The sequence below is a fragment of the Symphalangus syndactylus genome, chromosome 17 (genome assembly GCF_028878055.3).
Source record: "Symphalangus syndactylus isolate Jambi chromosome 17, NHGRI_mSymSyn1-v2.1_pri, whole genome shotgun sequence".
Taxonomy (NCBI): Eukaryota; Metazoa; Chordata; class Mammalia; order Primates; family Hylobatidae; genus Symphalangus; species Symphalangus syndactylus.
In genome coordinates, this window is record NC_072439.2 from 31,952,795 (window position 1) to 31,980,081 (window position 27,287).

A 27,287-nucleotide genomic window follows, 5' to 3' on the forward strand; every position below is an offset into this window, starting at 1 on the left:
TCCTGGAAAGACAAGCATCATGCCTCTGACCAGTGCCTTCAGGGCTGTGGACAACGACCCTGGGATCATTGTCTGGAGAATAGAGGTGAGCTGGGCTGGAGGCACCTTACTTGTGACCACTGGCATCTGGAAGCAGAGTCTGGCTGCCTGGGGCTGCTAGGCAACAGCCCGCCAGCACCCCTTAGCCTATGGTTTGAGGAGAATGAGAGGCAGCATCAAAGTACCTATTTCCCATCCTTCACCTCTCCTGGGTGCTCAAAGCAGGTGGTTAGCAGGTGGAGGAAATGTTCAGCCCCGAAGAACAGGGCTCCAGGCAAAAACAAGCTTGTCCTTTAGCCAGCCACCTGCTCAGTGAGTCTGCACTTGCAGGAAACACCCTGGAAAGACAGGTGGGACCTACTCAGCAGACTCCTGGCAGCTTCCATCAGAGAAATGGAACATGTCTTCCACAGGGCACCCTGGCTCCTACAAAATATGGGGAGAGGTGAGGGGGCACTGCAGAGATGAGGAGCTGTTCAGCCCGTCTCCTCTTGGGCTTGGGCCCCTCTGTGTGGCTGTGAGCTCCAGCAGTCCATAGCTTGGAAACACCCTGGCCTGGGTAGCTCCACCTGCCAGATACGAGGATTCCCCCTAACCCCTGCCCTGAGCCCAGTCAGTTGCTGCTGCATAAAACCCAGCGGTGATGCTTCACTTCACTATCCTCAGCCAGGAGGGGGAGTCAGCTCTCCAGCAAGCCTCGCAGAGATTGTGAGTCCCAGGTCACTTCCATTGTTTGAAGGCTTCCAGTTTCCTTAAAAACTAACAGGTACTGGCGGGGTGTGGTGGCCCACGCCTGTAATCCCAGCACTCTGGGAGGCTGAGGTGGGTGGATCACGAGGTCAGGAGATCGAGACCATCCTGGCTAACACGGTGAAACCCCACCTCTACTAAAAATACAAAAAATTAGCTGGGCGTGGTGGTGGGCGCCTATAGTCCCAGCTACTTGGGAGGCTGAGGCAGGAGAATGGCGTGAACCCAGGAGGCGGAGCTTGCAGTGAGCCGAGATCGTGCCACTGCACTCCAGCCTGGGAGACACACTGAGACTCCGTCTCAAAAAAAAAAAAGCAAACAAAAAAAAACAAGTACTAAAACACGGTTACCAGATTTGCAGTATATTTAACATTTAACACATTTTACATAGAACACACAAGTATGGCCGCAAGTTTCCCTCACTTGGAGAGTGTGATGAAAATCTACATCAAGGCTGTGTGAACAGTCCTCCAGGGCCAAGCCATACATGCAGTGATAAATCAGAGTCCTGACCCAGATTCCAAATATAAGACACTTGGCACAGAGCCCTGCTGACCGCTGGCACTCTCCAAATGTTATCCTCCACCCCCCACGGCCCCGCAGAATCCAAGAGTTCTTTCCTACATGGGCCTGGGCCAGCACCCAGTGGTCAGCGTTGGGAAGAGCGTTGGAGGTGCTGGCACAACGGCTCAGAGAAGGGTTTGTACTTGGTCATTTATATCCAGCAAAGGGCTGGAGGTGGTTCACAGGCTTCCCACAATAGTGCGAGATGAGATCGGGTGGGAAGTGGAGAGGAGAACAGGGCGAGGGAAAGCAGGATAGGGACCAAGGTTCAGATCCGGGGTGATGCAAGCAGAGCTCACAGAAGCCAGAGGGGTGGCCACATTAACCCTGTGGCTGGCTGCCTAACATCCTATAAGGTCATTGAGAACATCTCCCTTCCTTCTCCCCACCACCTGCACCGAATGACAGAAAGGAGAGCGAGGCTCATGGGGAAGGGAGGCGGGAGGGGATGTAGCCTATACCCACCCCTTGTCCTTCCAGAAAATGGAGCTGGCGCTGGTGCCTGTGAGCGCCCATGGCAACTTCTATGAGGGGGACTGCTACGTCATCCTCTCGGTGAGCACCCTCCTCCCCACTCCTGTGAGCCTCTCCCCTGGGGCCAGTTCTTGGGCGCTACTGGGAGATGTGCTGGTGAGGGAAGATAGTCGGTCCCTGGTATCGGTCTCAATGGTTCCTCAGTGCTATGCAGAGCAGACCTCCAGTCTGACTATCAAAGGCCATCATTAGGCCTGGGTTTTTAATTCTGCATCAGAGGATGGGGGTAGGACCCTCAGTCTGCACCTCAGTGAGCCACCCACAAGCAGCACTTCTCCCGGGCCTAGGCCCCACATTAAAGTGGTGTGGAAGGCGGCCTGATAAATGCAAGGCCTGTCTCTGGCCTCAAAGTGCTCATTCTCATGGAGGAGACTCACATGAACGGTGCTGACAGGGTCGTGCAGATGTACAGATCGGCACTGTGCCAGTTGTGTGAGTGCAAGGGACCAAGGGGACCTGTGAGGTAAGCCTGCAACCCGGCTGGGAAAAGATCCCCGTTGGTCTCTATTTATTTGGGGAACAAGCTGTCAACTTTCCCCAAATGTGGGGAGGAATTTGGGCTGCCAAAGCTTATGCCATGATTGCAGGTCTGCTTGGGGGCCAGGGCAGCTCCCACATCCACTGCAGGAGAGAGGGTCCTCAGTCTGCCAAGGGCAGGCACATGTGCTGCATTCTCCCCATAACAGAGGGGCCAGCAGCAAAGGGGAGGTGAGCTGGCCCCTGACCTGATCTCTCTGACTACCTCCCAGACCCGGAGAGTGGCCAGTCTCCTATCCCAGGACATCCACTTCTGGATCGGGAAGGACTCCTCCCAAGATGAGCAAAGCTGTGCAGCCATCTATACCACACAGCTGGACGACTACCTGGGAGGCAGCCCTGTGCAGCACCGAGAGGTCCAGTACCATGAGTCAGATACTTTCCGTGGCTACTTCAAGCAGGGCATCATGTGAGTAGGGGTGCACAGAGCAAGGACAGAAACAGCAGCTTACAGAGGAGGAAACCCAAAAGGCCAACATGCATATCAAGAAAGTAATCAGAGAAATGCAAATCAAAACAAAGCTGTCACTTCCACCCACTAGAGCAGCAAATTAAACAGCTGGGAGGTGCCAAGTGTTGGCAAGGCTATGGGGAAACAGGAGCCCTTGTGCCCTGCTGATGGAAGTGTGGACTAGCGCAGCATCCTGGAGAGTAGTCAGTGCCACTTGCAAATCCCACTTCTGCGTGTGTAACTCACAGAAATCCTCAGGTATCCAGGTCCATAAGGGCACATGGACCAGACTGCTCATAGTGGCCTCATTAATGATGTTAGGAAGCTGCAGGCAACGTAGGTGTCCATCACTCGGAGACTGGACATGCACACCAGAGTATTATGCAGTAGCCAGAAGCAACAGATTAGATACACACCTAACACAAGGACAGAGCTCACAAACATGGTGCTTAGCACACCAAGTAAGAAACAGACTAAGACATATAACAGAATGCCAATTTCTGTTTTAAGAAGCACGTGCATGGCCGGGCGTGGTGGCTCATGCCTGTAATCCCAGCACTTTGGGAGGCCTAGGCAGGCGGATCACGAGGTCAGGAGTTCAAGACCAGCCTGATCAACATGGTGAAACCCTGTCTCTACTAAAAATACAAAAATTAGCCGGGCGTGCTGGTGCACACCTGTAATCCCAGCTACTCGGAAGGCTGAGGCAGGAGAATCGTTTGAGCCCAGGAGGCGAAGGCTGCAGTGAGCTGAGATCGTGCCACTGCCCTCCAGCCCCGCAACAGAGCAAGACACCATCTCAAACAAAACAAAACAAAAACATGCACACAAAACAACAGGATAGGTTGGGCATGGTGGCTCACACCTGTAATCCCAGCACTTTGGGAAGCTGAGGCAGGAGGATAGCTTGAGCCCAAGAGTTCAAGATCAGCCTAGGCAACATAGTGAGACCCTCATCTCTACAAAAAATATTTTGTAAAAAAGCTAGCCAGGCATGGCGGTGCACTCCTATAGTCCTAGCTATTCCATGGGCTGAGGGTATTGAGCCCTCAATTGTCGAGCCTGCAGTCCCTGATGAGGCTTACTTGAGCCCGGGAGGTCAAGGCTGCAATGAGCCATGATTGCACTACTGAACTCTAGCCTGGGTGACAGAGTGAGACCCCGTCTTTAAAAAAAAAAAAAGTGGGGGGCACAGTTTACTAGAATGAAAATAAAAAGGTCAACAGTTAGAATGGAAGCATATGGGAGAGAGGAATGGGAGTAGGGCAGGCAGATAAAGGGAATGCACAGACACGTAACACAAGAGAGGGAGCGAAGGCCGATGATAATGTTCCATCAACTGAGAAGTTTAACTCAAAACTTTGCCCCTGATATTAAAACAAAAAGAGGAATTCCAATGAGCTTGAGAATTGTGAGGCTGGGCCAAGATCAGCTTCTTGCAGGTCAGCAGTCTCCACTGACTGAGGCCCTTCTGGGCACAGAGGAGCACACTGAGCCACTGGGGAACCCAAGGACAAAGCCCCTCTGCTCTGGGGCTACCTTCTGCATTCCCTTAAAGTGCAGGACTCCTGGCTCGGAGGCTGGGCTGGGCTGAGTGCAGGGTGGGCGAGCTGATTCCTAGGGTAAGTGGTCTTAAGGCTGTGGAGTCATTAATGCTTCTGCTGCGGCCCAACTTTTATCCCTCTCCCAGTAACACACTGGCATTCAGACAGTTCCTGGAACAAAACAAGCCCTCTGTGCTGCTGTGGGGCTCTTCGTCACTGATGTCTCCTCTGCCTGGAGCACTATTCCTCTGGGTATTGGTTCATTTTCCTTAGAGTATCTCAGCTCAAATGTCATTTCTTCAGAGAAGACTGCCCTGACTCGCTACCAGAAAGTCACTCACCCAGTCTACTGGTGGGGCAGCAGCTGCCACCGTCTCTATTTACCTTGCTGATGTACTGTCGTCATCACATGAGTGAGGCTGCATCTGTGTAATTCACCACTGTCTCCCTAGCACATAGCAGGCACTCAATTGTTAAAATTGTTAAATTTTTAAAACTGTTAAATTTTTAAAATTGTTAAAATTGTTAAATTTGTTAAAAATTGTTAAAAATAACAGAACCAGGCCAGGTGCGGTGGCTCACGCTTGTAATCCCAGCACTTTGGGAGGCCGAGGCAGGCGGATCACGAGGTCAGGATATCAAGACCACAGTGAAACCCCGTCTCTACCAAAAATACAAAAAATCAGCCGGGCGTGGTGGCGGGCGCCTGTAGTCCCAGCTACTCGGAGAGGCTGAGGCAGGAGAATGGCGTGAACCCGGGAAGGCGGAGCTTGCAGTGAGCCGAGATTGCGCCACTGCACTCCAGCCTGGGCGACAGAGCAAGACTCTGTCTCAAAAAAATAAAAAAATAAAAAAAAAATAACAGAACCTAGCACATAGCAGGCACTCAAATAACATAATGGATGTTCCCTTAGCTACAAGCAGGGGGGTGTCACCTCTGGGATGAAGCATGTGGAGACCAACACCTATGACGTGAAGCGGCTGCTACATGTGAAAGGGAAAAGAAACATCAGGGCTACTGAGGTTAGTCCTGCACACTGTCTGCCCCGGGCCCAGGGCTTCTCCACCTGGTACCTAAGAATTCTTCCTGAACAATGTTTACCTCTCATCGACAGGTGGAAATGAGCTGGGACAGTTTCAACCGAGGTGATGTCTTCTTGCTGGACCTTGGGAAAGTCATAATCCAATGGAATGGCCCAGAGAGCAACAGTGGGGAGCGCCTGAAGGTATGGCTTCCTAGCCTTAGCACTCTCTCAAGTTCCTCTTTCTTCTTCCCTCCATGCTGGCTATTCCCCAAGAATCAAGGTGGAGCCCTTGCCTTTGAGTAGAATCTGTCTTGGAGACAGGCCAAGTGTGTGAGTTTCTGACTCACCCTGGACTCCTCAGCATCTGAGTAACTCCTGTGTCTGGGATCTAGGCTGCTCTCCCCAAAGACATCAGGCGGAAAGGGGTCCCAGAGGAGCTGAGGGCTTCCTTGGGCTTCTTTGACAGGCTATGCTTCTGGCAAAGGATATTCGAGACAGGGAGCGAGGGGGCCGTGCTGAAATAGGAGTGATCGAGGGAGACAAGGAGGCAGCCAGCCCAGAGCTGATGAAAGTCCTTCAGGACACCCTTGGCCGACGCTCCATTATCAAGCCTGCAGTCCCTGATGAGATCATAGATCAGCAGCAGAAATCAAATATCATGTTGTATCAGTGAGTAGCTAAACCTGGCTTTAGCTGGAAGCTGGGGTGAGGGGGAAGGTGTCCCCTAGAACACCAGCCACCTCTGCTTGGCTCCTTGTTTTCGGTGTAGCCATCTGGTTTTCTTCTTAGTCCTTTTCAAACGTAGCTCCTAGAAAGCTTGGAGATCCCCCACTCAAGGAGGCAGTTGTTCTTGTTAGCAACTCTGCTGATCTCTTGAGGAGACCTTTCCTTTACTCTGGCCTACACATGCCCAGGGATGTGGAAGGGATAATGTTTGGGAGAGAGATGAACAAAAGTCTCCACCAGAGAAAAAAGTCCGCACATGCCTGTCCTCACTCAAGCCATGGCTGTCTTAGGAAGTCACACTCTACCCAGAAACTCCAAACTAAAACCAAACCACAACAACATCTAGTTGACTACAAGATGCTTTATAGAGGAAAAGGCACAGGCTAACCTCTCCCCTTCTCCAGTATCTCAGATTCAGCTGGGCAGCTGGCAGTCACAGAGGTAGCAACGAGGCCTCTGGTCCAGGACTTACTGAACCATGATGTAAGTAGAGTTTGGGTGGACTTAGCTTGGGGTAGCCAGACCTGCTTCAGAAGCAGACCCTGTGCAAAATGTTCCTTCTGGTCTTGATCAACCATATCTCTGGCTGCTTTAGGACTGCTACATCCTGGACCAAAGTGGAACCAAAATCTACGTGTGGAAAGGAAAAGGAGCCACAAAGGCTGAAAAACAGGCAGCCATGTCTAAAGCGCTGGTAGGAGCTACAGATGTGCAATACTGTTCAAATAATTCTGCTAAGAGCAAGCACTTCAGATGTGTCATTTCACAGAGCCATGCTAGGTATTTGAGCATATAACATTGTGCTTACACACATGGACTCCAAAGTCAAGCAGACAAACTGGGATTCAAATCCAGGTTTTGTCTTTTCCAGCTGTGTGCTCTGAGGAAGACATACTTAACACCTCTGGGCCTCAGTTTCCCCATATCTAACATGGGGGTCATACCCATCTCCTAGGGTTATTGTGAGGATTAAATATCATTTGTAAAGCACTCAGGGCCGGGCACAGTGGCTCACGCCTGTAATCCCAGCACTTTGGGAGGCCGAGGCAGGCGGATCACCTGAGGTAAGGAGTTCAAGACCAGCCTGGCCAACATGGTGAAACCCCGTCTCTACTAAAGATACAAAAAAAATTATCCGGGCATGGTGGCGTATGCCGGTAGTCCGGGCTACCTGGCGGGGTGCTGAGATAGGAAAATCACTTGAACCCAGGAGGTTGCAGTGAGCCGGGATCAGGCCACTGCACTCCAGCCTAGGTGAGAGTGAGACTCCGTCTCAAAAAAAAAAAGCACTCAAAACAGTTCTTGGCACACAGGACCTGATGAATAAAAGGTGGCTGTTATTATTGAAGGGGATATCACATATCAAGGTTAATGGCCCTGTCCTCAAGGAGCTTATATTTGTGCAGATCCATGCAGATGAACCAAGCCAGATGCACTTACAAAGCAATAAATGAGCAAACAAATGTGATGCAAAGTCAGTAAGTACAAAAGTACTGAAAGAACACAGCATAATCTTCCTAAAAATTAACAATCATAATCACCGCAAGCCAATAAAGAGATCCAAAAATATTCCACTCAGTCATTTTTTTTTAGGCAGGTACCTTGGTCCTTAGACAAAAGTAAGTTAGAATTTGACTCTGACTCCCAGAGGGTGACTCTTATCATGTGGCTTCCTAGAGGTGAATTACCAGACAAGCAAAGAACTCACTGTATTCCACCACTGACCTGCCTTTGGGAATGGGTGGCTCTGCAGGGCTTCATCAAGATGAAGGGCTACCCCAGCAGCACCAATGTGGAGACCGTCAATGATGGTGCTGAGTCGGCCATGTTCAAGCAGCTGTTCCAGAAGTGGTCAGTAAAGGACCAGACCATGGGCCTCGGGAAAACGTTCAGCATTGGTAAAATTGGTGAGACTGCCCCCAGATCATCCTCTCACTGCTAAGACTCTAGAAAGGCAGGCACAGATGCTTCTTACTCACTCGGCTTTTCCCAACCCTTTCTCCACAGCTAAAGTTTTCCAGGATAAATTTGATGTGACTCTGCTACATACCAAGCCAGAGGTAGCTGCCCAGGAAAGAATGGTCGATGATGGCAACGGAAAAGTTGAGGTAAGCCCAATGATTCAAATGTCAGGGCAGGAAGCACTGACCTTCCTGGCTGTCCTGCTGGGGGCAGGGGTGCAGGCGATTCTGTGTCTGCTTTGCTTTCCCTTTCCCCTCCAGCACCTCAGGAGTCTTCTCTAAGAGTCTTGTGAGTCTGTAGAGTTTTCAGGGGAGTGAAAGGCACATCCTTAAATGTGCTATCAGTATCTCACCTGGAAGATATATTCAAATCATTGCTCAGCCTTGCAAAGACCAAGCCATGATGGGATGCTCCTGACCAGGATGGCCCAGTTCATCTCAGGATTCAAATCATGCAAATGTGATGAGTCCTCAGCACTGGGAGAGAAACAGAGGGAGAGAGAGAACACGGAGTAAACGTCAGCACCTTCCCCACCTGGATTCTCTCTTTAGCGTGACCTAGCCCCTCCCAGCACCCCCATCTCTGGAAAACGGTGTCTCCTTCTATGCTCAGGTCTGGAGAATTGAGAACCTGGAGCTGGTCCCTGTGGAATATCAATGGTATGGCTTCTTTTATGGGGGAGACTGTTATCTGGTCCTCTACACATACGAGGTGAACGGGAAGCCACATCACATCTTGTACATCTGGCAGGTAGGCCTGGCACAGGCTTCAGCTTTGGATCCTGATGCATCCTCTGGCCACTGGGCTGGGGCGGGGAGCATGGGTCCTTCATGGCCTCTCACCATTGCAGGGCCGCCACGCCTCACAGGATGAGCTGGCAGCCTCAGCATATCAGGCAGTGGAGGTGGATCAGCAGTTTGATGGGGCCGCTGTGCAGGTTCGAGTCAGGATGGGGACGGAGCCACGCCACTTCATGGCCATCTTCAAAGGGAAGCTAGTTATCTTTGAGGTGAGGATGCTGTGATAAAATTACACCGTGAGCTGGAATGTTCCAAACTAACAAACCAGCACGGGACTATTGGAGAGCAGAGGAGGGGTGAGGTAGGGAGTCAGGCTTGGATTAGACAGAGGAAGAAGGGGGTTAATCCCTCTAAGACAGTCAAGTGAATCCCAGCTGCCTAGGGCTTCAAGTCTGAACCACTATCTAAATTATGTTCAAGATCTTTCACAACCTGACCCATATTACCTATGCAGGTGCACCACCCTCAGCTCCCTAACCTGCACCCTCCACTCCAGTCAGGTGGGTCTCTTCATTAGACCTCACATGTACCATACCACACCCCTCCCACTGCAGATGTGCTCTTCCAAATTCAAGTCCCACTTCTTCCATGAAGCCCCGGCTGAAGCACTACCAAGCAATGCGTAATGTCACATGCTTGATATCACATAAGTTTGGGGTCAAGTCCTAGCCTTGTCATTTACTAGTCAAGTTTCCAAGTCTCAGTTTCCTCATCTGTACTGAGGAATAATAACATCTACTTCATAGAGTTATCATGAGGATCAATGAAATGATGTAGGTAAGGCACCAGTCACAGAGCCTGGCATATGATAAAGTTCTCAGAATGAAAGCTGTTGTTACTGGTACCATAACTCCAGCTCACCCTGACCCTTTCCAGTGAGCCTAGAAGCTCTTCAAGGGCAAGCATAGTATTACAACATTCACGTTTCCCACAACAGCTCCTCTAGCGCTCTGCTCACATGGTGCTCCTTAGATCTGGACTCTGCTTTTCTTCTCTCTAGGGTGGGACTTCCAGGAAGGGAAATGCCGAGCCTGACCCTCCGGTAAGACTCTTCCAAATTCATGGAAATGACAAATCTAACACCAAAGCAGTGGAGGTTCCAGGCTTTGCCTCCTCCCTAAACTCCAATGATGTCTTTCTGCTGCGAACTCAGGCAGAGCACTACCTGTGGTACGGCAAGGTAAGATGGCTGGGCCCCAGGGTCAGACTAGCCCCTGGGAGCCCAGACCTGCACTCCCCTCCTCCTGTCAGCAAGGTCAAAGGACCTTGAGTAGGCTGGAGTGCTTGCTTCGGCAGCACATATACCAAAATTGGAACGATACAGAGAAGATTAGCATGGTCCCTGCACAAGGATGGCATGCAAATTCGTGAAGCGTTCCATATTAAAAATTAAAAAAAGCCGGGTGCGGTGGCTCATGCCTGTAATCCCAGCACTTTGGCAGGCTGAGGCAGGTGGATCACGAGGTCAGGAGTTCAAGACCAGCCTGGCCAACATGGTGAAACCCCATCTCTACTAAAAATACAAAAATTAGCCAGGCGTGGTGGCACGTGCCTGTAGTCCCAGCTACTCAGGAGGCTGAGGCAGGACAATCTCTTGAACCAGGGGGCGGAGGTTGCAGTGAGCCGAGATTGTACCACTGTACTCCAGCCTGGGCAACAGAGTGAGACTCCATCTCAAAAAAAAAAAAAAAAAAAAAAAAAAAAGCCAGGCGCGGTGGCTCATGCTTGTAATCCCAGCACTTTGGGAGGCCGAGGCAAGCGGATCACGAGGTCAGGAGATCGAGACCATCCTGGCTAAAACAGTGAAACCGCATCTCTACTAAAAATACAAAAAAAATTAGCTGGGCGTGGCAGCATGCGCCTGTAGTCCCAGCTATTCGGGAGGCTGAGGCAGGAGAATGGCGTGAACCCGGGAGGCGGAGCTTGCAATGAGCTGAGATCGCGCCATTGCACTCCAGCCTGGGCGACAGAGCGAGACTCCGTCTCAAAAAAAAAAAAAAAAAAAAGAGTAGGCTGGAGCAGTCCTCAAAAAGAGAAGCCTTTTTCCTATGGAATCTTCAAAAGGATCTCCAACATTCTCCACAATCAGACTCCAATTAGAAACTCACTGAAGGCCGGGCGCGGTAGCTCATGCCAATAATCCCAGCACTTTGGGAGGCCGAGGCGGGTGGATCACCTGAGGTCGGGAGTTCAAGACCAGCCTGACTAACATGGAGAAACCCGGTCTCTACTAAAAATACAAAATTAGCCAGGGTGGTGGCGCATGCCTATAATCCCAGCTACTCGGGAGGCTGAGGCAGGAGAATCGTTTGAACCCAGTAGGCGGAGGTTGTGGTGAGCCGAGATCACGCCATTGCACTCCATCCTGGGCAACAAGAGTGAAACTCTGTCTCAAAAAAAAAGAAACTCACTGAAAGCCCTGCTTACATCTAGCAGAAATCTCATAAACTTCTATGCAGATGGAGGCTGGATAATGACTTATCTTCTCATGTGAGTTTGGTGGACTCTAACAGACAGGCACTAATACAGAACAAAAACACAAAATATGATGTCAATTCATATTGCAATAGTGGATTAAAATGCACTAAGGCCAGGCGCGGTGGCTCACGCCTGTAATCCCAACACTTTGGGAGGCTGAGGCAGGCGGATCACCTGAGGTCAGGAGTTTGAGATCAGCCTGGCCAGCATGGTGAAACTCCGCCTCTACTAAAAATACAAAAAATTAGCTGGGCATGGTGGTGTGCGCCTGTAGTCCCAGCTACTCCAGAGGCTGAGGCACAAGAATTGCTTGAACCCGGCAGGTGGAGGTTGCAGTGAGCCAAGATTGCGCCACTGTACTCCAGCCTGGCCAACAGAGCGAGACTCCCTCTCAAAATAAAACAAAATGCACTAAAATTGTTTTACAAAAAAGAATTGAATAGGAAAAGATGCTTAACATTAGTCACTAGGAAGATGCAAATCAAAATCACAATGAGATAACCACTACACATCTATTAGAATGGCTAAAAAAACCGACAACATAAAATGTGAGCAACAATGCAGAGCAACAGGAATTTTCATGCATTGCTGGCAGGACTGCAAAATGGTACAGCTTCTGGAAAACATTTCGACAGTTTCAATTTTTTTTTTTATTTTTTGAAACAGAGTCTCGTTCTGTCGCCCAGGATGGAGTGCAGTGGCATGATCTTGGCTCACTGCAATCTCTGCCTCCTGGGTTCAAGTGATTCTCCTGCCTCAGTCTCCTAAGTAGCTGGGATTACAGGCATGTGCCACCACACCCAGCTAATTGTTGTATTTTCAGTAGAGACGAGGTTTCGCCATGTTGTCCAGGCTGGTGTCCAACTCCTGACCTCAGATGATCCACCTGCCTCAGCCTCCCAAAGTGCTGGGATTACGGTGGGGATCCACCACATCCAGCTAACAGTTTCTTACAAAGTTAAACATACACTTATCGTATGATCCAGCAATCCTACTCCTGGCTATTTACTCAAGTAAAACAAAAAACTATCTTCACACAAAAACCTGTGCACAAATGTTTATAGCACCTTTATTCATAATCAGAAACAACCCAACTGGAAAATGGATAAACAAACAGTAGTACATCCACATGATGGAATACTACTCAGCAATAAAAAGGGATGAGCCGCTGGTAAACACAACAGAGATCTCATATGCATTCTGCTAAGAGAAAGAAGCCAGACTCAAAGGCTAAATATTGCATGACTCCACTTATAGCATTCTGGAAAAGGCAAAACTATAGTGATGGAGAATAGATTCATGGTTACCAGAGGTTAAAGATTCAGGGAGGCTTTGAATCCAAAGGGGTCGCAGCCCCAGATAATTTTGGGAGGGACTGAGGAAGAAACTGTTCTGTGCCTTTATTGTGGTGGTAGTAACATGATTCTGCTTGTCAAAATTCTTAGAATTGTATGTCAAAAGAGTATATTTTACTGTATGTACTTTTAAAAGTAAATTTAAATTTTTTCTCTAAAAAAAATCAAAAGTAGGTGCTTAAATTCCAACTGAAGCTGAAACAAAGGTGACTTTTGCCAACACCCACTGTGGGTTTCAAAGCCTAGTCCTGTTCTTTGCTCCACACTGTTTTCCTCGCCACTCCCCAGCACTAGAACAAACTTGTCTGTCTTCCCAGGCTGAGGGACTGTGGCTTGGTAGCTGATCCTGGCACACTGAGTTATTAGTCTCAGATGCTTTTCTTTCCACATCAAAGTGTCCCTGTGCAACTAACACCTGTGCTCTCCTCGCCCCACTCTCAGGGGTCTAGTGGGGATGAGCGGGCAATGGCTAAGGAGCTGGCCAGCCTTCTCTGTGATGGCAGCGAGAACACTGTGGCCGAGGGCCAGGAGCCGTCCGAGTTCTGGGACCTACTGGGAGGGAAAACTCCCTATGCCAATGATAAAAGGTATGGGAACACAGCCTCCCCCTCTTCTGGGCTCCCCCTGCTTGCCAGGCTTGTGAATTGCACAAAGGCTAAAACCTCAGTTTTAAGAACATTTCTAAGCAGCTCGGTGCCCTTAAATGGACTGTATTGCAGACTTCAGCAGGAAATCCTAGATGTCCGGTCCCGTCTCTTTGAATGTTCCAATAAGACTGGCCAATTCATTGTCACTGAGATCACAGACTTCACCCAGGATGACCTGAACCCCGGTGACGTGATGCTCCTAGATACCTGGGACCAGGTAAGACGCAGCTGCAGAACTCAGAACATGACAAAGACTCCCACAGTAAGGGTTGTTTTTGTGTAGTATCCCCACCCTAGAATAAACCCAGGGTAGCCCTGGACCATCCCCAGCTCAATCAAACTTTTGTCAGCAGTGACCAAAAGAAAGCCTGGGTTTTTTTTCCAGGGGTGATGTTTGAGAATGATGTTTGAAAACTCACCATCCTGGGCATTTTCCCACCTGGCTTTGGAAAAATCCAGCCATCCTATCATCATTTTAATCTTAGGATCAATAGCAACGGACTCCACATGCAGAGGATATGGGCCTTTGGGGGAACAAAGGCAGTCAGTAGACTATTGTCATGGTCAAGTAAGAGCTACTGTGGGCCCACATAAGGGCAGCGGAGTAGGGATGGAGGGATGGTGACAGATTTGACAAATGCTTAGGAGGTAAAGTTGGTCAGCCCTGGTGACTCATTGGATACGGGGGGTTTCTAGGAAACTCCCAGGTTTCTGCCTTAGGTGACTAGATGGATACCACCTATCAAAAGTGGAGACTCAGATCCAAGTTTAGTAAAGAAGAGCTACATCTTGAGGGTGTTATTTTTAAGGTGCTTAGAGCAGTCAAGAGGAGGTGTTCTGCAGGAAGCTGGATTCAGGAAGCTGAAGTGCAGAGACAGCTCCAATTTGGAAAGGCAGATCTGGAAGACACACATAGCAATTAAAATGATAAACATCAAGCTGATTCTGGAAAAACTTTTCTCTGCTGAACAAATTAGGCTGAGAAAGTTTTCTGAGGCTGTGAATTGCTCACGAAAGAAAGGGGAAAGATAGGGTAACGTGTATGATCTAGTACTTAGTCCTTGGTATGAACACAGTAACAAACATTAAATCTCCACCATAACAGGTGTTCTTGTGGATTGGGGCTGAGGCCAACGCCACGGAGAAGGAGAGTGCCCTTGCCACAGCGCAGCAGTACCTGCACACTCACCCCAGCGGCCGAGATCCCGACACACCAATCCTGATCATTAAGCAGGGGTTTGAGCCTCCCACCTTCACAGGCTGGTTCCTAGCCTGGGACCCTAACATTTGGAGTGTAAGAAAAGACAGTGGGGAAGCTCTAACTTCCTGCCAGGTAGCTCAGAACAGCTCAGTGGGCAGGAAGGTGGGGTACTGATTCACGGCTCAGTGAAACCAGACCTCCTTTCCCTACTCCCATCCCAGTCCCTGCCTTTTACTTTTCTCCTCTTTTTCACCTGCCACAGCAGTAAGTCCAGGTTGACAATTCACAGCAGGTCTCAGCAATAAGCAGTGTGAAGTATAAACAGTTTATAAAGTGTATCCATACACATCATCTTTTTTATCTTTACAACGATCCTGATAGCCAGTAGAAGTATTGCTCCCTATTTTATTGATAAGGAAGCTAAGAGGATAAGTTATTTGTCTAAAGTCACAGTTAATCAACAGAAAGCCAGGTTTCCTGACTCCTAATCAACTTTTTTTTTTTTTTTTTTTTTTTAAACAGAATTTCGCTCTTGTTGCCCAGGCTGGAGTGTAATGGCACAGTATCAGCTCACTGCGACCTCCACCTCCTGGGTTCAAGCGATTCTCCTGCGTCAGCCTCCCAAGTAGCTGGGATTATAGGCATGCACCACCACGCCCAGCTAATTTTTGTATTTTTAGTAGAGATGGGGTTTCACCATGTTAGTCAGGCTGGTCTTGAACCCCTGACCTCAGGTGATCCACCCGCCTCGGCCTCCCAAAGTGCTGGGATTACAAGCGTGAGCCACCGTGCCTGGCCTTCAACTGCTCTTTCTTAGATCTTATAGGGAGGACTGAGGGGTTACCATCAAAGAATGTGCATTATGTTTAGGCACCTTTCAAGCCTGCATGGACCCAAAAGGGGGAATTTTCATTTTTACTTATCCTTGAAATGTCTTCTGACTCCCTGGCTCTTTTGCTTTTCCTGAAGACACAGACCAGACCTAAGATGTCCCTCCCCTATAAGAAAGACCTCATCCTGTGTTTTCTCTCTTTTTTCTTCTCAGGCAGGAAAAACATATGAACAATTAAAAGAAGAGCTGGGAGATGCTGCTGCTATCATGCGAATCACTGCTGTGAGTCGGGTTCGCTCTTGGGAGAAGCCAGCCACACGGGCAACCAGAGCCAGAGAACCCACAAATGCTACAGATGCTCATGGGCAAAACTCATGTCCTTAGTATTACCATAGTTGTCTGTTTTGATGTAAAGATTTTTGTAATCAATAGAAAAGCAGGTTTCAGAGCCAAGTTCCTTATTTTCCTGACTTCCAGATTTTCAAACAGACTTGCTGTTTAAAACAACAAAAATGGGGCTGGGCACGGTGGCTCATGCCTGTAATCCCAGCACTTTGGGAGGCCACGGCGGGTGGATCACCTAAGGTCAGGAGTTTGAGACCAGCCTAATATGGTGAAACCCCGTCTCTACTAAAAATATAAAAATTTGCCGGGCATGGTGGCGTGCGCCTGTAGTCCCAGCTACTCGGGAGGCTGAGACAGGAGAATTGCTTGAACCCAGGAGGCGGAAGTTGCTGTGAGCTGAGATGGCGCCACTGCACTCCAGCCTGGGCAACAGAGCGAGAGTCCGTCTCAAAAAAACAACAACAAAAAATGAAAATTTGTTTTATTATTCAACTCTGCCATTTAGGAGCGATTAAAGTCATTGGCAGTATTTTTCAGAAATAAGCTTCTAACCCAAATGACATTTTTATTCGTTTCTGACAGTGAAGTCCACAGGAACTTAGGCCATTTACATCTATTTTAATGGTTAAAAGAAGTGGAGCCTCTGGCCAGGAATCCAGCAGTTCTTTAACCTCAGGAGGAGTGCATGGCACCAGGTGTTCAAACCATCTGGCAGTTCTGTCCTTTGTGCTCTACAAACTCAGATTCCAAAGCTAATGTTGATGTAGTATCTTTAAATTGTATGTAAGTAGGACTACAACCTGAAGTCATTTAAAGGCTGGAAATGCAGAGCTAAATAAAAGTACCAAGAGAAGGTATGTGATCCCAATATTCAAATGAGATTCAGGCACAACATGTATGCCAAACTAGCTATACAAGACTTGCCTTGGACTTACTGAATCAGCTTTCCCAAGAACAACCCCCAAATCTGAGTATTTTCTATTCCCAGATGATTGTGACATGCAGCCAGGTTTGGGGAGCATTGTTATCAAAGATGATTACAGAGGGTGAAGTGGCATAAGTCAAAATGTTAAATATTATACACATTCAGAACTGTAACCACGCAGACACCGAGGAGTCTTTTCCCTGTGCCTACATTCTTATCTTACCTAGGACATGAAGAATGCAACCCTCTCCCTGAATTCTAATGACAGTGAGCCAAAATATTACCCTATAGCAGTTCTGCTGAAAAACCAGAATCAGGAGCTGCCTGAGGATGTAGACCCTGCCAAAAAGGAGGTGAGTGGCTGAAGGAACTGTGTCTGTTGGAAGTGGAGCTCTCTGTGAGTAAAAAACTCAGCTCAGCAAACGGCCTAGGACAGTTCCGGCACGTTGTAGCCGCTCAATGGACATCTGAGCTACCCAGGAGCTCAAACCAAAAAAAACAGGGTTCTTTCTTGATTCTTTTCTCTCCACCTACATCAATTTATCAGCTAGCTTCTGTTCACTCCTCTCCATCTCTCTGCTACTAGTCTAGTCCAGTTATCATGGACTACTTACTACAATCCAACTGGCTTCCACCTGTTCCTACAATCCGTTCCCCACGCAACAGCCAAAGGGATCTTTAAAATATATGGCACTGCCCTGTTTAAAACACCTCGAATAGCTTCCCACTACATTTAAAAAAAGAATGTGAAGGCCTATACAATCTGGCCCCTGCCTAGCTCTCTGATTTCATTTCATATACCAATACCCTCATCACTCACCACCCTTCAGCCAGTACAGCGGCTGCTTTGCTGTTCCTTAAACATGCTTATTCCAGCCTTTGAGCCTTTACACTTGCTACTGCTCGTGCCTGAAAAAACGTCTTTCTCCCAAATCATCACAGCGCCAGCACCTTCTCATCATGTAGGTCTCAGTCCTAATGTCACCTCCCCAGGGAGGCATTTCCTGACCACCCTAATACTGCTTCCCATACCCGTTCCAGTCCCTTTATACTTGTTCATTGCCTATTTCCCCCTCTAGTAATATCCTTAAAAGGAGGGACCTTTGTCTGTCTTGCTCACCATCATATTCTCAGCTTCTCTGCACCTACAACAGCGCCTAGCAGATAACAAGTATTCGTAAGTTTTGCTTGAATGAATTAACATATTTGAGTTAAAAGAATAAATTTCTTTTTTTTTTTTTTTTTTTTTTTTGAGACGGAGTCTTGCTCTGTCGCCCAGGCTGGAGTGCAGTGGCGCAGTCTCGGCTCACTGCAAGCTCTGCCTCCTGGGTTCACGCCATTCTCCTGCCTCAGCCTCTCCGAGTAGCTGGGACTACAGGCGCCCGCCACCACGCCCGGCTTATTTTTTTTTTGTATTTTTAGTAGAGACAGGGTTTCACCGTGGTCTCGATCTCCTGACCTCATGATCCGCCCGCCTCGGCCTCCCAAAGTGCTGGGATTACAAGTGTGAGCCACCGCGCCCGGCCTAAGAATAAATTTCTTGGCCGGGCACGGTGGTAATCCCAGCACTTTGGGAGGCTGAGGTGGGCAGATCACAAGGTCAGGAGTTCGAGACCAGCCTGGCCAATATGGTGAAACCCCGTCTCTACTAAAAATACAAAAATTAGCCGGGTGTGGTGGTGGGTGCCTATAGTCCCAGCTACTTGGGAGGCTGAGGGAGGAGAACTGCTTGAACCCAGGAGGCAGAGGTTGCAGTGAGCCGAGATTACGCCACTGTACTCCAGCCTGGGCCACAAAGCAAGACTCTGTCTCGGAGAAAAAATAAATAAATAAATTTCTTTTCCCCTTGAAGAAGTTGATGTGGGAACAGACTCTGGACTCGATTTCCCACAATGTCTTATCTAGCCAACTCAAGTATCTGGACTACAATTTTCTTGAAAGCAAAGCCCATATATTAATAATCTTTACTTGTATATAAATATTCAATAAATCATTAAGTAAATGTTTAGAAGAATTTTATGCTCAGTAAGATCCACCCGATCATGCATTTGAAAATTTCTGGGCAAAAATGGTAGTTACAGGCAGAAAACAAGGAAAACCATGGCTCAATTTAGTTCTTCATTCTGCCAAAATTTGATGTCTGTAATTCATCCTTAATATGTAACCCATTTATTGCCTTCTGGCAAGAAACTGGTGCTTGCTGGCACTATGAGAGCAGTGAATCCAGTAGGCTTCTGCCACAGGCCAAAATGGGACTCCCTGACCTGAAGAACACCTCTCCAATGAATAATTTAAATCTTTAACAGCCTTTCTCAGAAATTCATTCTACTTCCCTCTTCAAGGATCCACCTAGAACTCCCTCTTGCTCCGACTTTCTCAACTTCTGTTGGCAATGCTGTCATGTCTTCCTTCTAACTAGAAACTTTGTTTTCTCTCTTAGAATTACCTCTCTGAACAGGACTTTGTGTCTGTGTTTGGCATCACAAGAGGACAATTTGCAGCTCTGCCTGGCTGGAAACAGCTCCAAATGAAGAAAGAAAAGGGGCTTTTCTAAAGCAAGAAGGCCTATATCTATTGCAAGGCCACAGAAAAGAGCAGATAGTGCCAATATCAGGAAATAATTTATCCACCAATTTCTGCCTGACATTAAGCTACTTAATTTAGATATAATAGAGTCTGCAAATCACAGCATGTTCTCCATTTTTCTCATCCTTGCATTCCTTGCTTGTTATATACCTAAAATGTTAACCATATAGTTTTTGGGTTTTATGGCCCTCTAGCTAAAGTCTCAGCAGAAAGCACTAAAACTCCATAAATCTGGAGAAATCAAAAGAAAGAGAACCAAAAAACAATGCTTAAAATGTTTAATAACTTTATGTTTAATATTATACCGGGACCTACCTTTGTTTTCAATTTGAAGATCATTATTTCTAAAATCTATTTAACCTGTAAATCATTGAAATCATATATACACTCCATAGGCAAAATCCAAATGCCCAGATCTGTAATGTGTCAAAGCATTTTTAACTTTTCAAATAAAGATACCTGTAATGAACAAATGGAGTTATTTTCAGTATTTTGGGTCTGCTTGTTATGGTGATTTTATGTTATACTGGAAGAAATGTTTCAGTACTGGGGAAGTAAAGAGGCAATGTTAAGTGAGCTCTCTGGGTAACTGGACTACTACTCTAATTTCTGTTTCTGGCACAAGAATGTCAAAATCTGCCTTATAGCTGGCCAGGAAACCTCAGTACCCACCCACCCACACATTATCCAAAAGAGAAATAGGGGCATGTGTTATTAATTTCATTAAATGAGGCTAGAACCAGTGTGTCTACCACTGCAGAGCGCCTTCAAAGCATACTACAATCACAAAGAAGAGAACCCACATTTTCCAGACAACTCTAGGTTTCAATCAATAATCCCAAAGAAATCCATGTGGCAGAAGTAATATAACTAGGGAGGTTCCGAGGCAGAAGCATGGTCCACAGTGTCGCAAAGCAAAAACAGAACAAGAGTTCTATGTCATAAAAGGTGTAAGACAGAACATGTAAGTTAGAAATTTCAGAAATACCATAATAAATCTATGTTGAAGGGAGCAGCAGTATTGTTGATGCCTGTTCTCCAAGACACTATCACGTCAATAAGGCCCGCCTGTTGTTTTTGAAAGGCACAGAAAAGCTAAATCCAGTATTATGCAAACAAGGAAAAAATTACTTTTATTATATAACTATTTAATAATTTTACCCATGCATTCTCGGTCTGAAGAGGCTTGGGAAATATCCTTTTTGTAATGATATCCAGAGCTATAAATAAATATTCCTCCTGGGCCAAAAGTCTCTGGAACCTACTCAGTTTCTGCTGCCTCTTCACCTTCTCCACATTCAAACCGCACAAAGTCTACTACCGACACCCCCTGAGGCTGCACATACTGCCCCAAGGTAATGGAGGGATCCAGCAAGTACGGCTGGGACAGCATCTTAGTCTCTGCCTCTCCCCCAGGCTCATCGTCCAGGGAGCCAACAGAGAGGGGGGCCATGCCCACCACATGCTGCCCAAGGCGGCGGCCAACGTCTTCAAGGTTTGTTTTCTGTTCAGACGTCTCACAGATGACCAGGGCCCCATACTTCCCCAGCACCAGGTTGTGAAGTGAGGGACTCTGCATTGCTCCGTGGACATAAGAGCCAACGTAGAACCCAGATGGCACCTTCACCCATGCAGCTCGTTTAAGAATCATGTTTTCTCCCAGTTTTCCTATTAAAAAAAGCAAAAAACAAAAAACCAACACACCAACAAATTGTGATGTCTGTGATGGTACCAAAATATGCACAGAAGAGGCCCAGTTTGGAAGACAGTCCCTTTGCATTTACACAGGATATACAGTAAGATGAAGAGATACCATTTTCAGTTTTTGTATAAAGAGGAAAAGGGGTATGGGGCGGGGGAGCGGGAGTGGGGGAAGTGAAGAATACCTTTATGAAGCACCAACTATATGCCAGGCACTCTGGTACTTAAAAACAGGCCAGGTGTGGTGGCTCACGTCTGTAATCCCAGCACTTTGGGAGGCTGAGGCGGGTGGATCACCTGAGGTCAGGAGTTCAAGACCTGCCTGGCCAACATGGATGAAACCTTGTTTCTACCAAAAATACAAAAATCAGCTGGGCATGGTGGTGTGCACCTGTAATCCCAGCTAATCGGGAGACTGAGGCAGGAGAATCACTTGAACCCAGGAAGCAGAGGTTGCAGTGAGCTGAGATCGTACCATTGCACTCCATCCTGGGAACAAGACTCTCTCTCCAAAAAAAAAAAAACAAAAAACAAAAAACAAACAAACATAGGTTGTGGTGACACAAGTATGTGTGACTCAGGTCTCAGTTCTGCCTCTTTACTGACTATATGACCTCGGGCAAGTGACTCAATGACATAATCTCATTTACTAAATTTATCAAGCCTTTGTTTCCTCACCTTTAAAATAGAGATGAGACCACCTACCTTTCAGGGTTTTGGGGAGAAATAAATAATATCTGTAAAAGCAGCCGGGCGTGGTAGCTCACGCCTGTAATCCCAGCACTTTGGGAGGCCGACGCAGGCAGATCACCTGAGGTCACGAGTTCGAGACCAGCCTGACCAACATGGAGAAACCCCGTCTCTACTAAAAATACAAAAAATTGGCCAGGCATGGTGGCACATGCCTGTAATCCCAGCTACTCGGGAGGCTGAGGCAGGGGAATCGCTTGAATCTGGCGGGCAGAGGTTGCAGCGAGCGAGATCATGCCACTGCACTCCAGCCTGGGAAACCAGAGTGAAACTCTATCCCCCCAGAAAAAAAAAATATATATATATAAAGCATTAACTAGGGCCAGGCGCGGTGGCTCATGCCTGTAATCTCAGCACCTTGGGAGGCCAAGGTGGGCGGATCACAAGGTCAGGAGATCGATACCATCCTGGCTAACACAGTGAAACCCCGTCTCTACTAAAAATACAAAAAATTAGCCGGGCGTGGTGGCGGGCACCTGCAGTCCCAGCTATTCGGGAGGCTGAGGCAGGAGAATGGCGTGAACCTGGGAGGCGGAGCTTGCAGTGAGCCGAGATTGTGCCACTGCACTCCAGCCTGGGCAACAGAGCAAGACTCCGTCTCAAAAAAAAAATAATAATAAATAAATAAATAAAGCATTAACTATAGTATCTGGCACATAGCACTCAAATGCTAGCTACTATTACAATAAGCTTAGTCTTAGAGAACTTAGGTAACCCACCCAGTAACACAAGGCAGAGTTAGAATTAAAACTCAGATCTGACTTCAAAGCAATTAAGTGCTTTTTCCCACCGTCCTGAATACTCCATAACTGACACAGACAACTCCTGATCATCCCTTCTATCCGGAAAAAGTCCACAGCTCAAAGCTCCATGTCATCGGATAGTTTCAATTTCCTCTCATCAAAAACAGAAAAGATAACACTGTCAGTTATTTATGAGAACCATAAACAGATTGTAACTAATTTTTCCCCTTTCTCTCAGGATGTTATTCTCTTCTAACAGAAGTCCAAATAAGCCAAAAGGTAGAAAGGGGTAGGAGAATAAATGAAACGTTCTGTATAAGTATGCCTGGATTAGCCATAGTCACATCTAAAAGTCATGAAAAAGGAGAATCCAGAAACCAAAAGAAATTTTAAAATAGCTCAAAGCATATACCCAATAGTTAATTCCCAGAAACTGACAAGGCTGAAACACCCAGCTCTTCCAGAATTTCTTAACAAGCCTCATACACAGCTGTCTGCCTGGTTTCTCACCCATGACTCATTGAAACATCATAGATAATACAAGATGACCTGATAAAAACGGAATTGATGCCTTGACTGGAAACTTCAGATGAGTAGTAAATTCCCACCAAGCTCCAACCCTTCCCTACCACCCTCCCTCCATCAAGGATACTTAGGAAGAAAGCAAGATCCCTGCTAGTCCCACCACAATGATCCAGATATGGTTCCTATAGCCAACAGGCTCTAAAAGAATGTATCTTTACAAATTCACAACCAGATTTTTTGAAAAGAAAGATCAAATTCCTAAAACAATGCTCCTCAATTGTCCTGCCACCTTTTATAAAGAAGAGGAAATAATCTTTAATGTACTATTTTCCCTACAGCATATACTAAAGTACTCAGCTGGAAGTCAAAATGCCATCTCTGCCTAAAGACATGCTTTGTTTTGTTGGCACAGTGATGCAAACAGCCAAAACCCGTGAGATTTTGGATACAAGTCTAAATTCTTTTAAGGAATTTAGAAATTCTGATGACCCCGGGACTCCGTTTCCCTAGATATAACAATTGGTTAGAGCTTGGCAATGGGACTTCCTCCAGCAGCGTGTGAGCTCTTTAAGATGCCTAATGTTCCCTAACATCTAACACACAAACCACATCTCACATTCGTATCATCTGACCCTTGTAGGCACATGATTCTTGACCTAGATTTGGAGGAACAAGGTAACAAGAGATCCAGTCCCTAATTTCCAGTTTCCAGAACCTTTACAAATACTCACCAATTGCTAAAGCCAACTGATCCTTGAGTGAGCCTTCTCTGTCAGGCCCAGCTGGAAGTCCAGAAAGCTCAGAGGAATTCAAGAAACCCTAAGTGCACGAAGAAAACAAACATGAACTGATTCTGTACAGAATTCAAATTATCAAAATAATAGGCAAAAATAGTCGATTTCTAAGAAAATTATTGGCCAGGCGTGGTGGCTCACGCCTGTAATCCCAACACTTTGGGAGGCCAAGGCGGGCGGATCACCTGAGGTCAGGAGTTCGAGACCAGCCTGGCAAACATGGTGAAACCCTGTCTCTAATAAAATACAAAAATTAGCTGGGCACGGTGGCACACGCCTGTAATCCCAGCTACTGGGGAGCCTGAGGCAGGAGAATCGCTTGAACCTGGGAGGCGGAGGTTGCAGTGAGCTGAGATTGTGCCAATGCACTCCAGCCTGGGAAACAGAGTTGAGACTCCATCTCAAAAAAAAAAAAAAAAAAGAAAAAGAAAACATTATTTAAGACAACTGAGTGTAGACAATATTTTCATTAAGCCAAGAATGTTAAAAGTGGTAACAGTTCCATCTTTATAAACATTTTATTCTATCACCGCACCACCCCCAATTACATTCCACTCTCATCCTCCAGCCTAACTTCCTAGAATGTAATTTCCTAGAAATCAAGAACAATTATTTTCTTTTTCTTTTAAATATAGAGATGGGGTTTCCCTATGTTGCTCAGGCTGGTCTTAAACTCTTAGCTTAAGAGATCCTTCTGCTTCAGCCTCCCAAAGTGTTGGGATTACAGACGTAAGCCACTGCCCCTAGCCAAGAACAGTATTTTCTTTTTTTGAGATGGGGTCTCGCTCTGCCGCCCAGGCTGGAGTGCAGTGGCATGATTTCGGCTTACTGCAACCTCCACCTCCCAGGTTCAAGAGATCCTCCTGCCTCAGCCTCCCAAGTAGATGGGACTACAGGCATGCGCCACCATGCCTGGCAAATTTTTATATCTTTTTTAGTGGAGACAGGGTTTCACCATGTTGGCCAGGCTGGTCTTGAACTCCTGACCTCAAGTGATCCACCTGCTTCAGCCTCCCAAAGTGCTAGGATTACAGGCATGAGCCACTGTGCCTGGCCAAGAACAATATTTTCGTAAAATCATAAAATGTTAGAGCTAGATTTGCACATTATTGATGGGAATGCAAAATGGTACAAATCCAATGGTGTGAAATTGTAGTATCTAATAAAACTACATATGCATTTATCCTTTGACCCTGAAATCCTATTTCTAGGAATTCACCTTGATGATATACTTTCAATAATACTGCACAAGATTATTCATTGAACAAGTATTTCTAACCATAAAATTTTAAAAACAGCCTAAATGCCCAAACATAGGAGGAGATTAGTTAAACTATAGCACATCCACACAACAGAATACTATGTAGTTGGAAAAAATAAAAAGGATGACCTTCATGAATTGCTATGGAGTATTTCCAGGATATATTATTAAGTGAAAAAGGCAATTTATAAGTGTACATGCATATTATACTACTATTTGTGCAACAAAGAACTATTTGCATAAATATGCTTATTTTTGCAAAAAGAAATACTGAAAGGATAACCACAATCCAATGACACTGGTTATCTAAATAAAGGGATGAATGGGAACGGGGTAGAAGGGAGAGAAGCAGTAATACTTCTCTGAGTATACTTTTTTTTTTTTTTTTTGACAGTTTTAACTTTGAGGACTTTCTTAATGTATTTTATGTATTCAAAAATAAAAGTAAACCTGGCCGGCCAGGCGCAGTAGCCCACGCCTGTAATCTCAGCACTTTGGGAGGCTGAGGCGGGTGGATCATCTAAGGTCAGGAGTTCGAGACCAGCCTGGCCAACATGGTGAAACCCCATCTCCACTAAAAATACAAAAATTAGCCAGGTGTGGTGGCGGGCACATATAATCTCAGCTATTCAGGAGGCTGAGGCAGGAGAATCACTTGAACCCAGGAGGCAGTGGCTGCAGTGAGCTGAGATCATGCCATTGCACTCTGGCCTGGGTAATGAGAGTGAAACTCCATCTTAAAAAAAAAAAATCTGGCCCAGTGCCATGGCTCATGCCCATAATCCCAGCACTTTGGGGAGGCCAAGTCAGGCAGATCACTTGAAGCCAGGAGTTTGAGACCAGCCTGGCCAATATGGTGAAACCTCATCTCTATTAATATAAAAAAGATTTAAAAAACAAACAAATAAAAAACCCCAAAGTGCTGGGATTACAGGCATGAGCCACTGTGCCCAGCCAAAAAAAAAACACACACATTTAAAAAATAAAATTAAATCAACACATATTTGGGGTGAAAATAAGTATTGACTACAAAGAAATATAAAACTATATTTCAAATGAGTAACATAACCTCACAGAAGGAAAAAAAAAATCCAAATAACTAAACAGTCATTTGACCATCTAACTTCAATGTAAAGACAAAAAGAACTACAAATAAATCTTGAACTCCTTAGTAGTTTTGTTATTTGCAGTGGTCAGGGGTAGCAATTCTGAAACAATCTTGTATATATATTGTAACACTTAGTACATAGAAGTACATAAGTAAAAATAGTAAACACATTGAAGTTGCTATGAAAAAGGAAGGACTGAACCACACGCACACAGCACATACACCTGCACTGTCTGCTGAAAGAACAAATGACATTCCAGTAGAAATCAGCACACCTGGACGGGCGTGGTGGCTCACACCTGTAATCCCAGCACTTTGGGAGGCCGAGACGGGTGGATCATGAGGTCAGGAGTTCAAGACCAGCCTGGCCAACATGGTGAAATCCTGTCTCTACTGAAAATACAAAAATTAGCTGGGTAGGGTGGCACGTGCCTGTAATCCCAGCTACTCGGGAGGCTGAGGCAGGAGAATTGCTTCAACCGGGACCCGGGAGGCAGAGGTAGCAGTGAGCCAAGATCACGCCACTGCACTCCAGCCTGGGCTACAGAGCAACACTGTCTCAAAAAAAAAAAGAAATCAGCACACCTAATATTCAAATCTTGGTTTCTAAAAACCATTCCCCAACTAAAAAGGACCAGGACTCCTTGAAGAAGTGGCCCATTCCACAGTTGGGGAAAGGAAAGCATGACATAAACCCAAAAGATAAGAACAAACAAAAAAGCCAAAAAGTAAGAAAATACTCAGAAAATAATAAGGACATATCAAAGGACATTAGAGTCAGCTTGCATTGGTCAAATTCGCAGATAATTTGAGCATCAAAATGAATAATGAGTTACAACTTATTGTATAACATAAGAACCCATGAGTCAATGTTAGTGCTGAATAAACCACTAATAAAAAGGAGAAGGGAAATTTCTTTCTAATAGTAGAATGACAACTATTAAAACTAACATATTTTGGCCGGGTGCAGTGGCTCACGCCTGTAATCCCAGCACTTCAGGAGGCCGAAGCGGGCAGATCACCTGAGGTCAGGAGTTCGAGACCAGCCTGACCAACATGGCAAAACCCCGTTTCTACTAAAAACACAAAAAAATTAGCCGGAAG

At 46.5% G+C, this 27,287-nt stretch overlaps 2 protein-coding genes and 1 non-coding gene across 7 annotated transcripts in view; 2 read left to right on the forward strand and 1 right to left on the reverse strand.

The window, feature by feature from the left end:
* AVIL (advillin) lies at window positions 1-19,770 on the forward strand. Its single transcript, XM_055247697.1, has 19 exons — window positions 1-85; window positions 1,834-1,908; window positions 2,637-2,833; window positions 5,334-5,442; window positions 5,535-5,645; window positions 5,911-6,113; window positions 6,575-6,653; window positions 6,766-6,864; window positions 7,924-8,077; window positions 8,178-8,278; window positions 8,745-8,882; window positions 8,983-9,141; window positions 9,933-10,112; window positions 13,207-13,352; window positions 13,485-13,629; window positions 14,518-14,706; window positions 15,659-15,727; window positions 16,943-17,068; window positions 19,156-19,770. The coding sequence occupies exons 1-19, from the start codon at window positions 20-22 to the stop codon at window positions 19,267-19,269; spliced, it is 2,460 nt and encodes an 819-aa protein (XP_055103672.1). The 5' UTR covers window positions 1-19; the 3' UTR covers window positions 19,270-19,770.
* Window positions 10,213-10,319, forward strand: LOC129467191 (U6 spliceosomal RNA). Its single transcript, XR_008652316.1, has one exon. It is a non-coding gene; the product is annotated as a U6 spliceosomal RNA (small nuclear RNA).
* TSFM (Ts translation elongation factor, mitochondrial) overlaps window positions 12,455-27,287 on the reverse strand; it is a 21,375-nt gene continuing 6,542 nt past the window's right edge. For 2 of the 5 annotated variants that reach the window (XM_055247700.2, XM_055247699.2), the window contains 2 exons: window positions 23,752-23,839; window positions 20,409-20,969 (listed from right to left, as the gene is read on the reverse strand). In XM_055247700.2, the coding sequence (XP_055103675.1) occupies window positions 20,563-20,969; window positions 23,752-23,839 (495 nt within the window). In that variant the 3' untranslated portion in view covers window positions 20,409-20,562. Of the gene's footprint in view, window positions 14,312-20,408; window positions 20,970-23,751; window positions 23,840-24,801; window positions 24,865-27,287 lie in introns of those variants that run through there. The other 3 variants (XM_055247698.2, XM_055247701.2, XM_055247702.2) reach the window with 3 other exon arrangements.